This window comes from Gossypium arboreum, chromosome 5 (genome assembly GCF_025698485.1).
Source record: "Gossypium arboreum isolate Shixiya-1 chromosome 5, ASM2569848v2, whole genome shotgun sequence".
NCBI classification, from domain to species: domain Eukaryota; kingdom Viridiplantae; phylum Streptophyta; class Magnoliopsida; order Malvales; family Malvaceae; genus Gossypium; species Gossypium arboreum.
Genome location: NC_069074.1, coordinates 5,550,662 through 5,565,221, shown reverse-complemented (window position 1 = coordinate 5,565,221; position 14,560 = coordinate 5,550,662). Strand labels below are relative to the sequence as shown.

General features: G+C 33.2%; 1 protein-coding gene and 1 long non-coding RNA gene across 2 annotated transcripts; one reads left to right on the top strand and one right to left on the bottom strand.

Annotated features, from left to right (window-relative positions):
* Positions 1-132: 132 nt before the first annotated feature.
* LOC108450464 (uncharacterized) lies at positions 133-3,197 on the bottom strand. The gene is made up of 9 exons (XM_017748104.2): positions 3,055-3,197; positions 2,465-2,915; positions 2,263-2,353; positions 2,031-2,176; positions 1,694-1,937; positions 1,489-1,593; positions 1,215-1,397; positions 930-1,134; positions 133-840 (listed from the first exon to the last, which is right to left on the bottom strand). Exons 2-9 carry the CDS (start codon positions 2,890-2,892, stop codon positions 350-352), a joined length of 1,893 nt encoding a protein of 630 aa, XP_017603593.1. The 5' UTR covers positions 2,893-2,915; positions 3,055-3,197; the 3' UTR covers positions 133-349.
* Positions 3,198-13,373: 10,176 nt separating this feature from the next.
* LOC108450246 (uncharacterized) lies at positions 13,374-14,154 on the top strand. Its single transcript, XR_001866213.2, has 2 exons — positions 13,374-13,542; positions 13,809-14,154. It is a non-coding gene; the product is annotated as an uncharacterized LOC108450246 (long non-coding RNA).
* Positions 14,155-14,560: the final 406 nt, after the last annotated feature.

The window sequence follows — 14,560 nt, the reverse complement described above, 5'->3', positions numbered from 1 at the left end:
ATTGAATTATTGTAATTTCATGATCAACATAAAATTAAAATAAATAATAAACAATGTTACCTCAATCCATGTTATCCTACAAAATTTAATTTCACTTCAATATCTTATAAACCCCATTAATCAGAAACTAAATTCTTTTTCTTCAAAAGCACCACATTTTTATTTTCAACAAACAAAATTACACCAAATAGGCAGCTCAAGAAGTTTGGATCCTATTTACGAAACTCTAACACAAGATTACTGCTACCATTATTTTGCTAATAATTCCATAAAAAGACAGCTAAATCTTCAAAAAGAACCAAAAAAACTACTTAGCATTAAGACAAAAAGACAACTCGACTCTCTGAAACTAACTTGTGGTGTTGAGAGGTTGAGTAGTGAGCCCATAACCAAAGGGATACAAAGGGTCGTAGTTCAAATCCCCAACATTCATTGGCAGCTGCTCAGCCGTCTTGAACCAAGTCCGAGGCAGTTTCCCACTAAAACCATAGTCTCCAAATAGAACATCAGCCACACCTTTGCCTTCTGTGCCCGGCAGCCATGCAGCAACCAGTGCATCAACTTGTTCTAAATGAGGCATTATAACAAGTGGTCTTCCAGAGATTAAAACCACCACACACTTGATATTGGCGCAGACATTGTAAAGAGTATATTGACCTTGTAATGGGATCGTCAAGTTCAAATTATCACCGTTTGTTTCAGCATATGGAGGCTCACCAACAACGACAATACCGTAGGAGAAGTTGTTGGATTTGACATAATCAAATTCTGGGTTTTCTTCATACACAATCTCTGTGCTTGGATCAACGGCTTCTGCTATTCCTTTCAGGATGGTGGTTCCTGTTGATTTGAAAGGCGTTAATAAGTGTAGTCTGATGACTGTAACTTTGTTAAAAGCTATGTTTTAAGAGACAACAATGGTTTATTACCAGAAGTTAAATTGTTTCCGCTACCGCCTTGCCAGTTGATGGTCCAACCGCCGCATTGATTGCCCAAGTCATCAGCATGGCTGCCGGCAACCAGGATCTTGGATGACTTCTTGGGAAGAGGTAGCATTGGCTCATCAGCATTTTCTCCATTTTTCAACAAAACAAGCGACTTTCTTACAGCTTCCCTTGCCAAATCTCTGTGAGCCTGTAACAGAAACCAAACAGGTAAATCTTGGCATACTTGGAAGCTTGTCTTAAATGTTAAAAGAATATATGGTCAATAACCTGATGTCCTAGCTGATCAATAAAGCTTTCATCAGATAAGGGGTTTTCGAATAAACCAAGTTGGAATTTGACTCTTAAAATTCTTCTAACAGCATCATCAATACGATTCATGGGGATGAATTTGTTCTTCACAAGTCCAGTCAAAGTATCAATAAACTCAGTATAATTGTAAGGAACCATAATCTGCAAAACAAGTGGAAGACAAGTTTCAAATTAGATGACAATTAATCCAAAGTCGAGGTTGGTTGGACTCTAAATCGTCAAAACCACTCACCATGTCAAGACCTGCTTGAACACCAGTAAGAACTGAATATGTATAGTTGGCATGCACAGGATATGTCATCCTATCAATTGCCTGCCAATCAGAGATGACAAATCCCTGCAAATTTGAACATATTTAAATGCAAAGGTCATAAACAATGTTTATATATTTCTCTTGCAGGTTTCTTTTTAATTTAAAGAGTTGCAGTCAAATTTACCCTGAACCTAAGGGCGCCCTTGAGGAAATTGGTGACAAGATCATGATTAGCATGCATTTTCACTCCATTCCAACTAGAGTAAGAAACCATAACTGTCCCAACTCCCTTAATGATGGCTGCGTTATAACCTGGCATGTGAATGCTAAGCAATCCATGCTTATCGATCACTGTGTTGTTTTCATTGATGCCCCTTGTTGTCCCACCATCTCCAACGAAGTGCTTGGCACATGCTACCACCTTATCCCTTTTTCCATACAACAAAAACCCAAAACTGGTTTCAGTTCGTTGAAACTGATAAATAAAACCATATTTGTGTATTGGCAGTTAACTAACTTACTTTCCACTAACATAAGGAACACCCTTACGCGAATCCTTTGGAATTTCCCCTTGCAATCCATTAATGATTTCTGTCATTTCCTTGACGATGTCAGGATCTTCGCTGTAGCTCTCAAAACATCGACCCCATCTCGGGTCTCGGCAAACCTTCAATTTTGTAGACATTGAAGTTATTGGAATACATTTCTCTATAAAAACAATTAAATCGGACTGATGATCGAATACTTCATTACCGCAATGCAGGGTGCGAAAACGTAGTTTATGCCAGTAGCTCTAACTTCACGAGCTGTTGCAGACCCAATCCTCTTTACAAGCTCAGGATCCCTATAACATCGGAGATTTAATCACATAGTCACAAAATACTGTAATTTTCTTTCAAAACTTTGAAGAAAGCTTAACTAGCAGTGGAAGAAACTGAAAAAAAAACGGTCTTACCTTGTAGCACCAAGGCCAATGTTATGAGGAAATATAGTGGCCTTATAGACATTGTTATGTCCATGGACAGCATCAATGCCATAAATCATTGGAATCCCAAGCCTGGTTGAGAGTGAACCATTTTGGAAACCATTAACCATGTTGAGCCATTCCTGTGGGGTGGCTTGAAGATGCGGTACGCTTCCTCCTCCACTTAAAATGCTGCCTATTTTGTAGTCCCTCATGACCTCCGGAGTGGCTACTTTACGATCAATTTGCACCATCTGACCAATCTTTTCATCGAGACTCATCCGTCGCATCAGGTCCCGAATCCGCTTGTTGATCGGTAGACTGGGGTCATTGTATTTCTTGTACTTATCTCCTGCTTGTACCGTGACGACCAAGAAACTGAAAAGAAATCCCACTAAAAGGACTGATGTTTTTCCCATGTTTTTGTTGATCAAATCGATCCCTGCAAAATCAAAGCCAAAGTACAAGGGGAAAAGAAAAGTTAATGAATACTTGAATGAATTAAGTTTCATTTCTAAACTAAAAGAATAAAAAAATATAAAATAGTAGAAGCAAACGGGAAAATGAAGAGAAAAATAAACCTTAGTCAATAGGTTGCTAGAAAATTTGTGTGTAGTATGTTTAAGAGTTGGTAAATTTATAAGAGAAATATGATGAGTGTAATTCATGGAATATTTCTAATTTTAGAAGTTTTAACTTTTATCTAAACTCTTTAGGATAGTTTGTTTAGATTTATTCTGATGTAGTAAAATTATGTATCAATTTGTTTGTTTAGATTTCTTTTGATATGTTAAAATTATGTATTAACAGCAAACCAAATTCTCAGAATTACAGTTAGTGTTTGATTTCTAATAAAACATATTTTATTTTAACTTCAAATTAATAACATACATGTTTGTTTTGGAAATTTTATTTATATATAAAATTTAATCTAAATAAAATATATTCAAAGTAGTGTCCCCAGATTTTAATTTTGTATAGTGAGATTTATTCAAAAATTGTATAGTGAATAATTTTTATTATAAATCTGGGTGATTTTAGAGAGAAAAAAAGGCAAAATAATGAAATTAGCCCTTTATATTTTTTGTCACTTCGACCGACAGTCCAATTGACCCACAAAAAAAAAAACTCATTATAGTACTATTTAAAATAAATTAGATATTCTTTAAACAAAAAAAGATAATTGACCCTTGACAGTTATCTTCCACGATATGCTTCTCACAATTCAAGGTGGCATAATAAATAGACCACCTAAATTTCAAAATTTATATTATTATTTTTAAAAATAATTTCCTTTAAATTCTTTTTCATATTTTAATCTTTAAAATTGAAGAGAGATTCATTTAAATTAAATATTAACAAATTTAATGATGAGATTGTCAATATAAAAATTACGAGATAATATAAATGTATCCATCTCGGGTTTTTTACTCAATTGGGTTAAAAAAAATTTTAAAATACCAAAATAGGGTGTCAGATACATTATTTACGGAAATGGGTTGTTTTTTTGGGTCGAGCCTACCTGACAAGCGCGACCCATTTTTTTAATAATATAATTTTATTTTTTTAAATATTATTAATTTATTATATTTTAATAATTTTTAAATTTTTAAAATTCAGTCGGGTCAAAATTGGGTCGAGCCAAACCCGGAGGCGCTACCATTCGCTCCTGCTACAGAGGCGAGACTTCCCTGCAGCCCGCCACGTGTCCCTGCCCCCCTACCCCCCGGCCCGCAATGTGGCAAATTTCCCCTCACTTGGGGAGCGTCCAAGTAACTCGTAGCAAAGGTGAGCCGGCCTCGAGATCGAACTTACGCCCGTGACCACGTTCCCGTCGATGGGGAGCCCCAGCTGTACTACAACGTCCTCTAAAGTTATGGTGCACTCTCCGCACGGCAAATGAAATGTGTACGTCTCCGGACGCCATCGCTCGACTAAAGCAGAAATTAAGTCATATCGCAGATCAAAAGTCCGGATCAATGCTGCTGATCCGAACCCTGCTAACTCTAAGAACGGTATTACACGTTCATCCGGCTGAAACCCTACATTATAAATACGAACCCTCAATACGCGGTACTCGACCTGACATTATTATATTTACGAAATGGTTAATACAATATAATTTCATTCAACAAATAATGTGACTATCAAATAAAATTTTCATTACCATTTCATTAATGTTACTCGATATGTGACCCTTATTTTCATTATCAATCAACGAACTCATTTGCTGCAAATCTGCAATTAAAATTATCAAATAAATAAAAATTATAAATTTACATTATATCAAAATTACATTAAAATTTCTTACTCTCTTGAATTATTTAATTTTATTTCTTACTCTCTTTAGATCGTTTATTCAACATCTTTCCATATTCAAAGTAACTTATTTCTCATATACTCACTTTCAACTAGTCAATTATGCATCTATTCAACCGCAAAGTACTACATTACTTCCAATCATAAAGCCAAATGCATTTTAACATATCATTTATATTAATGTGTTTAATTCTTTAATATATATTATTTCTCTTGTTATGTGTTTTATACAAGTTAAAATATAAGCATAATTTATTAATAGTCTATTTGTGAAAAATAAAATAAAATAAAATAAATAAAATAAAGAACACACAAATTTTACGTGGAAACCCTTTCGGGAAAAAAACTACGGGCAGAGGAAAAGAAAATTTACTATGTCGAAAATTTGAATCAATACAAGAGGAATAGACTATGTCTATTTATAGGCTTGTAAAGTCATATTCTAGTAGGATTGAAACACCTTATCCTAATCAATATAAAATAGATGGAGTTTAATAAGGTTTAAAAAACCTTATTCTAAAATAAAATAAAAGAAGTCTAGTTCTATATGGATTTTACTTTTATTTTATTTTCCATCGTATTTTATTTAAATAAGAATTTGGGTCACTTAATTCTAACAATCTCCACCTTGACACAAATTCTCAATGAACAAGTTCTTCATCGCGAACTTTCAATAAATAAGTTCTCCACCTCTTCCATAAAACCCTTAAGGGTTTAACTTCAACAATGAACACCAACCAAGTCTAAGCAATGCTCAAACTTGGTTATAGGAAGTGACTTAGTCATCATATCTGCAGGATTTTCATGAGTACTAATTTTGCTCACAACAATATCACCATGAGCAATAATATCACGAACAAAATGATCTTGAACATCAATATGTTTTGTTCTCTCATGAAACATTTGATCTTTTGTAAGAAAGATGGCACTGATTGTCACAAAATCTTGATCGATTTGAAGGTCTTCATTAAGTTCAAGAAAGAGTCCCTTCAACCAAACAGTTTCTTTACAAGCATCAAGAATCGCCATGTACTCAAACTTCAGTGGTAGACAAAGCGATCGTAGTTTGCAAAGTGGCTTTCAACCGATTGCACAACCTCCGATTGTAAAGACATAACTCGTGAGAGATCTTCTTCTATCAAGGTCTCCAGCAAAATCAGCATCAACATACCCAATGACTCCATCTCTAGTTCTTCCAAACTGTAAGCAAACATCGTAGTACCTCGTAAGTATCTTAAAATCCATCGAATCGCTTTCCAGTGTTCTTTACCAGGATTCGCCATGTATTTGCTAACTGCACTGACTGCATATGATAAATCTGGACGTGAACAAACCATAGCATACATGAGAGATCCTACTGCTCTAGAGTATGGAACATGTGACATGTACTCAATCTCATCATCTGATTGTGGAGACAAAGCTGATGAAAGTCTGAAATGAGCTGCTAAAGGAGTACTAACAGGCTTAGCACTCTGCATATTGAACGTAAAGAACTTTCTCAATGTACCCCTTCTGACTTAGGTACAATTTACTTGCTTTTCTATCTCTAAGGATCTCCATACCAAGTATCTTCTTTACTAGTCCTAAATCTTTCATCTCAAATTCTTCACTTAGTTGGGCTTTGACCTTTCTTATCTCTACTTTATCTTTTGTTGCTATCAACATGTCATCAACATAAAGAAGTAGATACACAAAAGAACCATCACTGTTTTTCTTAAAGTAGACACAACTGTCAAAACTACTTCTTTTGAAATCATGAGAAGTCATAAAGGAATCAAACCTCTTGTACCACTTGTCTTGGTGATCTGTTTCAAATCAGTAAAGAGACTTTTTCAGCAAGCAAACATAGTCCTCTTTTTCGAGATCAGAAACCCTCGGTTGTTGCATGTAAATATCCTCCTCAAGTTCTCCATGCGTAAATGCGCTTTTACATCTAACCGCTCAAGCTCCAAATCATGCATGGTTACAATACCAAGCAAAGCTCGAATCGAACTATGCTTAACAACCTGGGAGAACACATCTGTGAAGTCCACTCTCGAATTTGATCAGAACCCTTTGCAACAAGCCTTGCTTTATATCTGGGTTCTTCAACTCTTGGAGTCCCTTCTTTCTTTTTAAACACTCATTTACAACGAATGCCTTTTTACCTTTAGGAAGTTTTACAAGATCCCATGTTCTGCTTTTTGTGGAGTGATTCCATCTCCTCTTGCATTGCAAACATCCACTTTTCTCGAGTCTTCACACTAATCGCCTCAAAATAATTAAATGGCTCTTGATTCGCATCTATATCTTCACCACATTTAAAGCATAAGCAACTAGATCACCTCGGCATACTTTTTTGGAGGTTTAATTTCTCTTCTTGTTCTATTTTTGGCGATAGAGTATTGCGGTGAAGAAGCAACTCTATTCTCAATTTTGTCTTGGCTTGAGGAGTTGATTCAGATTAATCGATGCTCCACCGCTTTTGGTTTTCTTTATTGGAAGAGTCTTTAAGAGATAAGTTAGGTAGCATAGCGTTTCATCAAAAACAACATCTCTGTTAATCACAACTTTTCTATTTTTAGGACACCATAACTTATAGCCTTTTACACCACTTTATAACCAAGAAAACGCATTTAATGGATCTCGGTTCCAATTTTCCATTATCAACATGAGCATACACAGGACTCCCAAAATCTTTAAATCAGAATAATTAGCGGATTACCAGACCATACCTCTTGTGGAGTCTTTTTCTCAATGGCAACGGATGGAGATCGGTTGATAAAAAAACATGCAGTAGAGGCTGCTTCTGCCCAAAATGACTTCGATAAGTTGGCATTTGACAACATACATCGAACCTTCTCCATGATCGCTCTGTTCATTCGTTCTACAACGCCGCTTTTGTTGTGGAGTATGACGAATCGTCAAGTGTCTCATGATCCTTCCGACTTGCACAATCTATTAAACTCATCGAATAGAACTCTAAGCTATTGTCCGCATGAGGTATTTTATCTGCTTTCCGTCTATTTTCAATTATAATTTTCCAAGACTTAAATGCGAAAACGATCGCTTTTCTACTTCGTGAAGAACGCCCAAACTTTTCGGAAAAATCATCAATAAAGGTTAGCATATAATTAGCTCCACCTCTCGAAGGCACTCTGGATGGCCCCCAGAGATCAGAATGAATATACTCCAACGTTTCCTTCGTGTTATGGATTCCTCTAGTGAATTGAACTCTCTTTTTCTTCCCAAAAACACGGTGCTCACAGAAATTCGGTTTGCAAATTCCTTGCCCATCAAGAAGTCCTCTTTGCTTAATTCACCATGCCATTCTCACTCATATGCCCTAGGCGCATATGCCAAAGTTTAGTAATATCATCATTTGATAAGGAAGAGGAAGCGACAGCTGCATCACCAGAAACAGTAGAACCCTGCAAAACATATAACTTGGCAATTTTTCTCAGCCCTTTCATCACAACAAGGGACCCTTTGGAAATCTTTAAAACTCCACTTTCGGTGTGTATCTGCCCTTTTGAATCAAGAGTACTCAACGAAATTAAATTTCTTTTCAATTCGGAACATGCCGCACATCACTAAGTGTTCTATCAACTCCATCAAACATCTTAACTTTAATTGTTCCAACACTGCGATTTTACATGAAGCATTATTTCCCATCAAAACAACACCTTCAGACATCGTTTCATAAGTTGTAAACCAATCCCGATTGGGACTCATGTGGAAGGTGCACTGAATCAAGTATCCACTCCTCGCCACTTTAGAATCATTGATGAAGCGACTAGAAGTTCACCATCGATGTAGTCTTCTACAACATCAGCTTCACCGAAATTTTCTAGTTGTTTTCCCTTTTGATTCGCAGCCTCCATTTTAATATTATTTTGTAGCTTATAGCACTCAGATTTAATGTGCCCTTTCTTCTTACAGAAGTTGCAAGTTTTACCTCTGTTTGAAGACTTCGATCTACCCTTAGATTTACCACGAGGATTCCGTTCCTGTGTCCTACCACGATCATCATCAGCATTTCGATCTTGTCTCCCACGAACAATGAGACCCTCTCCCTGAGAGTCGGGTTTAACCACAAGATGCTTCATCTTATCATACGAGGTTAAAGAATCATAAACCTCATCAACTGTGAGAGACTCGCGGCTATATAAAATCGTGTCTCTAAAGGTTGAATAAGACGGGGGCAACGGACAAAGTAGAATCAACCCTAGATCTTCCTTATCATCTTGAACCTCCATGGCCTCCAAGTTTGAGAAAATTTCTTTAAACACTGTTAAGTGTTCGTGTACAGACGCACCTTCCTCCAAAACAATGAGCATAAAGACGCTGCTTCATATGCAACTTGCTTGTTAGAGTTTTCGACATACATATTTGTTCTAGCCTCTTCCATAATGCAATGGCAGTTTTCTCTTTCATCACATCCCGCAAAATTTCGTTGGACAAATGCGATGTAATTGTGTTAATGCCTTTCGATCCTTACGCTTCTTCTCTTCATCTGTTAATGTCGAAGGCATCTTATCTATCCCTAGCAGGGCATCCTCCAGATCCATCTGTGCAAGAACTGCTTGCATCTTAATTTGCCACAACGCAAATCTGGTGTTGCGATCCAACAGCAGAATTTCATACTTCAAAGACGCCATTACCGTGATTGAGATGAATAACCCGGAAGCTCGGATACCAATTTGTGAAAAATAAAATAAAATAAAATAAATAAAATAAAGAATACACAAATTTTACGTGGAAACCCTTTCGGGAAAAAAACCGCGGGCAGAGGAAAAGAAAATTCACTATGTCGAAAATTTCAATCAATACAAGAGGAATAGACTATGTCTATTTATAGGCTTGTAAAGCCATATTCTAGTAGGATTGAAACACCTTATCCTAATCAATATAAAATAGATGGAGTTTAATAAGGTTTAAAAACCTTATTCTAAAATAAAATAAAAGAAGTCTAGTTCTATATGGATTTTAATTTTATTTTATTTTCCATCGTATTTTATTTAAATAAGAATTTGGGTCACTTAATTCTAACACTATTTTACTCTTAAAAATATTTTATTTTTCCTTAAGTTTTGATTAAATTTTATAAAATTTAAAAGAATTATTTTTAAGACTTTACATAGGTAAATTTAATTAATTTTAAAAGTTTGAAATTAAATTAAATTATAATTTAAGAATATTTGAAAAGATTAACTCTCAAGTTTATACATTTTATATAGGTATAAATTTTATTTTATTTTTAGAATGTATTAGTCACTATATTTCTCACTTTTTGTTAACAATGAAGTGAATGCTAGTAAAGTTTTTTTAAATAAAATACAAAAATATTGATTCCAAGTAAATCCGAAATGGACAATAACGGCAAAATATTGATTTTTTATATATTTATTTAAAGGGAGGCTGCCATCAAGCTATCAAAATCGAGCATCAATGGCAAAATAATGGGGTTTTTTACCCAACTAGGTTAAAAAAAATTAAAACACCAAAATAGGATGTTAGATAAAAGTAAAACAAAAATCATGGACATGAAAATTCAAGAAAAAAAAGTTTAAATTAAAAAACAAATAAAACAAGACTTGACAAGTAGTATTAAAACAAAAACAAAATTAGCAACTAATAAACTATATTCAAGTACAATAATTACATAACACTCTTAAATTACTAATATTTTACTTTTTTTAAAATGTACTTTTTTTAAATTTTAAAATAATTACAAACACTAAAAATTATCACATAACACTAAACTACTAACATTTTTTTCTTCTTTCTCCTCCTCCTTCTTCTTCTTCTTCTTCTTCTTTTTCTTCTTCTTCTTCTTCTTTTCTCTCTTTGCTGCTGCATTCACAAAATTGGGGGACCGGTGCTTATATGGTCCCCCATTACAAAATTTAATTTTTTTCTCTTTGTCTCTACAGGTGGGATGGGGGGGTGGGGGGGGGGCAGGGACACGTGGCAGGTTGTAGGGAAGTCGCGCCTCTGCAGCAGGAGCGAATGGTCGCGCCTCCGGGTTTGGCTCGACCCGGTTTTGACCCGACTGAATTTTAAAAATTTAAAAATTATTAAAATATAATAAAATAATAATATTTTAAAAAAATAAAATTATATTATTAAAAAAATGGGTCGCGCCTGTCAGGTAGGCTCGACCCAAAAAAACAACCCATTTCCGTAAATAATGTATCTGACACCCTATTTTGGTATTTTAAAATTTTTTTTAACCCAATTGGGTAAAAAACCCATCCATCTCCTTTCAAGTTTTATCTTCCTTTTACTTTTTTTTGGTGAGTCTTCTTTATTTTCTGTTTGGAACCGTTTCTTATCTTCAAACTTTCTTGTATACTTTTACACCTCTAAATCACAATTGTGGAAACCATTTTTTTAAAAAAAATTGGGAATCGACTTTGGTTTTGAAAGTGAAAATTAAAACGGGACTCGTCACCGATCTGTATTGGGTGTGATCGGGTCACCCTTATTTTAATAAAACATTTTAATTTATTAAAACGACATTTTGGTCTACGAAATTTGAGACAACGGGTTCGGGAGTCGATTACGTACGAGGAAGGATTAGCACCCTCGTAACACCCAAAATTGGTACCAATTGATTAATTAATGTCTTAATATTGAAAATTGAAAAAGATTTAAAATAAATTTTAAAATACGATCTATTTTTATGAATGTTTAGCTAACTTGAAGTGGATATTAAGGTTCTCTTATTTCGAAGGAGTAAAATATCACATCCAACACGTAGGACACGACATTTCCAACCATCGATACCCAAAATCATCTCATGATTTTCAAAACTCATGCATTGAAATTTTAAAAAGGATATTCGTTTATTTGGTCAAATGATAAATCGAAACCCAACACGTAGGGCACGATTTCTCGAAATTTTTAAACACGAAATATTAACTTATTTGCAAAAAATCTTATCTCGAGGTAATAAGATATTATATCCAGTGAGTTAGGACACAACACCTCAAATCTCAGAGAGTAAGCATTTTATTTAAAACTCGTATTATGATTTAAAAGAACATGCTGTTATTTAGATTAAACGAGAAAAAATCGAAACCCAGTAAATTAGAGCACGATTTCCCGAATTTCCAAATACAAAATATTGCTTTACTTTAGAAAGCACAATTTTATGTGTCGGGTAAAAAAATTAATGTAATTATGATTTTATGGTAAAATGAAAAACAAATTGCGAGATCGATGTACGTAATAAAATAATAACGAAGATGATATAAATACAATAATATTAATGAATAACATAAACTTGCAGGTATATAGAGACATATATGAATAAATGAATAGATATATAGTAAGATGAGAATAAAACAAAATAAAAATAAATACAATGATACATGAAATAATAAAGAAAATTTTAGTGAAAACTTAACTTTTAAATTGAGAATAAGCAAATAAACATATGAATAAAGAAGCATCAAGTGAATTTATTTTTTATATTTTTAAAATAATAATGATAATAATGATGATAATAAAATAATACAAATAAGTATTATGTAAAATATGCACACAAATTTGTAATTTAAATAAAAATGATAAAATAACAATAATAGTAAAAATATAAATAAGTATTGTATGAAACAAAATAATGATATAAAGTAACAAAGAATTCAAAGTTTGAAATTATATAAATGTATAAACGAATAAATAATAAAATGATGAAATGGAATCAATGTATTATATATAAAAAGAAATACGTAAATGTGAGAGAAAAAAAAACTATAATAATAGTAGTAGTAGCTATGATAAAAGCAATAATAATACTAAATATAACAATAATAATGTTATCAATAAAATAATAGTATAAAAATAAGAATAATAGCAGTGATAATAAAAAATAGTTTAATATAAATAATATATATACATATAATAAAATAAAATGTATAAAAGAGTTTAAATGAAAATTTATATATAAATATAATACAAAGTAAAATTTTAAGATAAAAATTTAAAATAAGTAATATATAGAAAGTTCAAAACAAATAACAATAAAAGAATTTAAAATTATTAACATATAAAAGATATATACAAAAGTTTAATATAAATAACATATGAAATTTTAAAATTAATAATAGTAAAAAGTTTATAACAAATAATAAAGAGAATTTAACATAATTATCATATAAAACGATACTACTAGATAATATGATAGAATATTGAGATAAATAATATATACGTATATATACATAATAACTTAAAATACAAAGATGTATATAAAAATTTTAAAATGAATAATACGTATAAAAATTTAAAAGAAATAACATATGTAAAATATTAAAAGTTGACGATAATATAAAATATATGAAAATGTGATGAATAAATGAATGATTATAAAAAGTGACAAGTAATAAGGCGATAATAATGAAATAAAAGAATGGAGGAACAATTAACAATTGAGTATAAGAATTAACATAAATATATAAACGAATAACATATACAAACAAATAAATAAATGAATGAACCAATGAATTAAAATAAAATAAAATAAAAGGCTAATTGAAATTTAAATCGAATTAAAAAAAATAAAAGGGTTGAAATGAAATATGCAAAGGAAATGGAGGGTTAATTAGGAAAATACCCCCCAATCCTCAAGCATATAAAACCCTCTTTAACAGATCAATCAACCCTTGCCCTTTTTGATATTAACCCTAGCCGCTTTCATCCATTCAAACCCAAAGAAGACAAACCCAAGCCGCCATGTAGCCACCGCAAACGATGGCCGACGGAAGGTGGTCCATTCGGATTCTAACTCCGTTCAGACTTGCAATCAAGAATCTAACCTCTCTTTGCTTTGAAAATTTTTTATTAATATTCTGCAACCCTTTTTTTCTTTGTATTTCAGATTTCTTTTTTGTCTACCAAAAATAAAACAAAAAAACCCCCTGTTCAAATATGAGATTGTGGCTTTTAAAGCCATTTACAAGATTATTTACTCCTATTTTTTGTCGTTTTTCTTTCTCGTTTTTACTGCTTGCGTGCGAATCTTTCTTTGCAGGTGACAGATGAGTGTCAGGCGCATGGAAGGCCGGTGGTTGGTGCCCCGAACGGTGGTGGTGGCGCGCGTGATGGCCAAGGCTAAGGGGAGTGGCGGCTGAAAACTTGGTGACTAGGGTTTTTTGGCTGTTGAAAATGTTTAATTTGTTGGGCTAGGTGGGCTTTAGGTTTTTTATTGTTTGGGTCATTTGATGTGGAAGTTGAGCCTGCTGTTTGGGTTTTGTAATTGTTTTATTTGGTTTTGGGCCGGGCATAATTTGGGCTATACAACAATCTTGATGACAACCAATCAAGCCTTGTTTTTTTTTTTTATGGTAATTTCTTTTTTTCTGTTCTTTTTTCTCTAATCTTGAATCTTAATGTTTTCTTTAATCTTCAAACTCAAAGTTTCCGAACACTCTCTAGTTTTATCTTGTTGTATTCAAAGGGTTGAAGGTGCAACGAATAAAGAGTGAACAAAGACAATGATAAAAACAAATCTCAAAATTCAATAAATTTAGACAGTTCAAAGGTTTAAAAGAAATTAGAAAGCTATTGCATTTTGTTTTGGTTCAGGGGTACACTCCGACACACCAAGGGCTGCCTTTGTTTTATTTTTGGGGGTAGGGTTGGATTTAGTAAATTTGAAGGGTTTGGACCAGTTTTTAAGGGATTTGGGCTAGAAAAAGAGTTGATATTTTAAGTTTGAGCTGGGAAATTTTGGCCCTATTTTTTACTGGTTCATTTGATTTGCAATTTAACCATAATTCATAA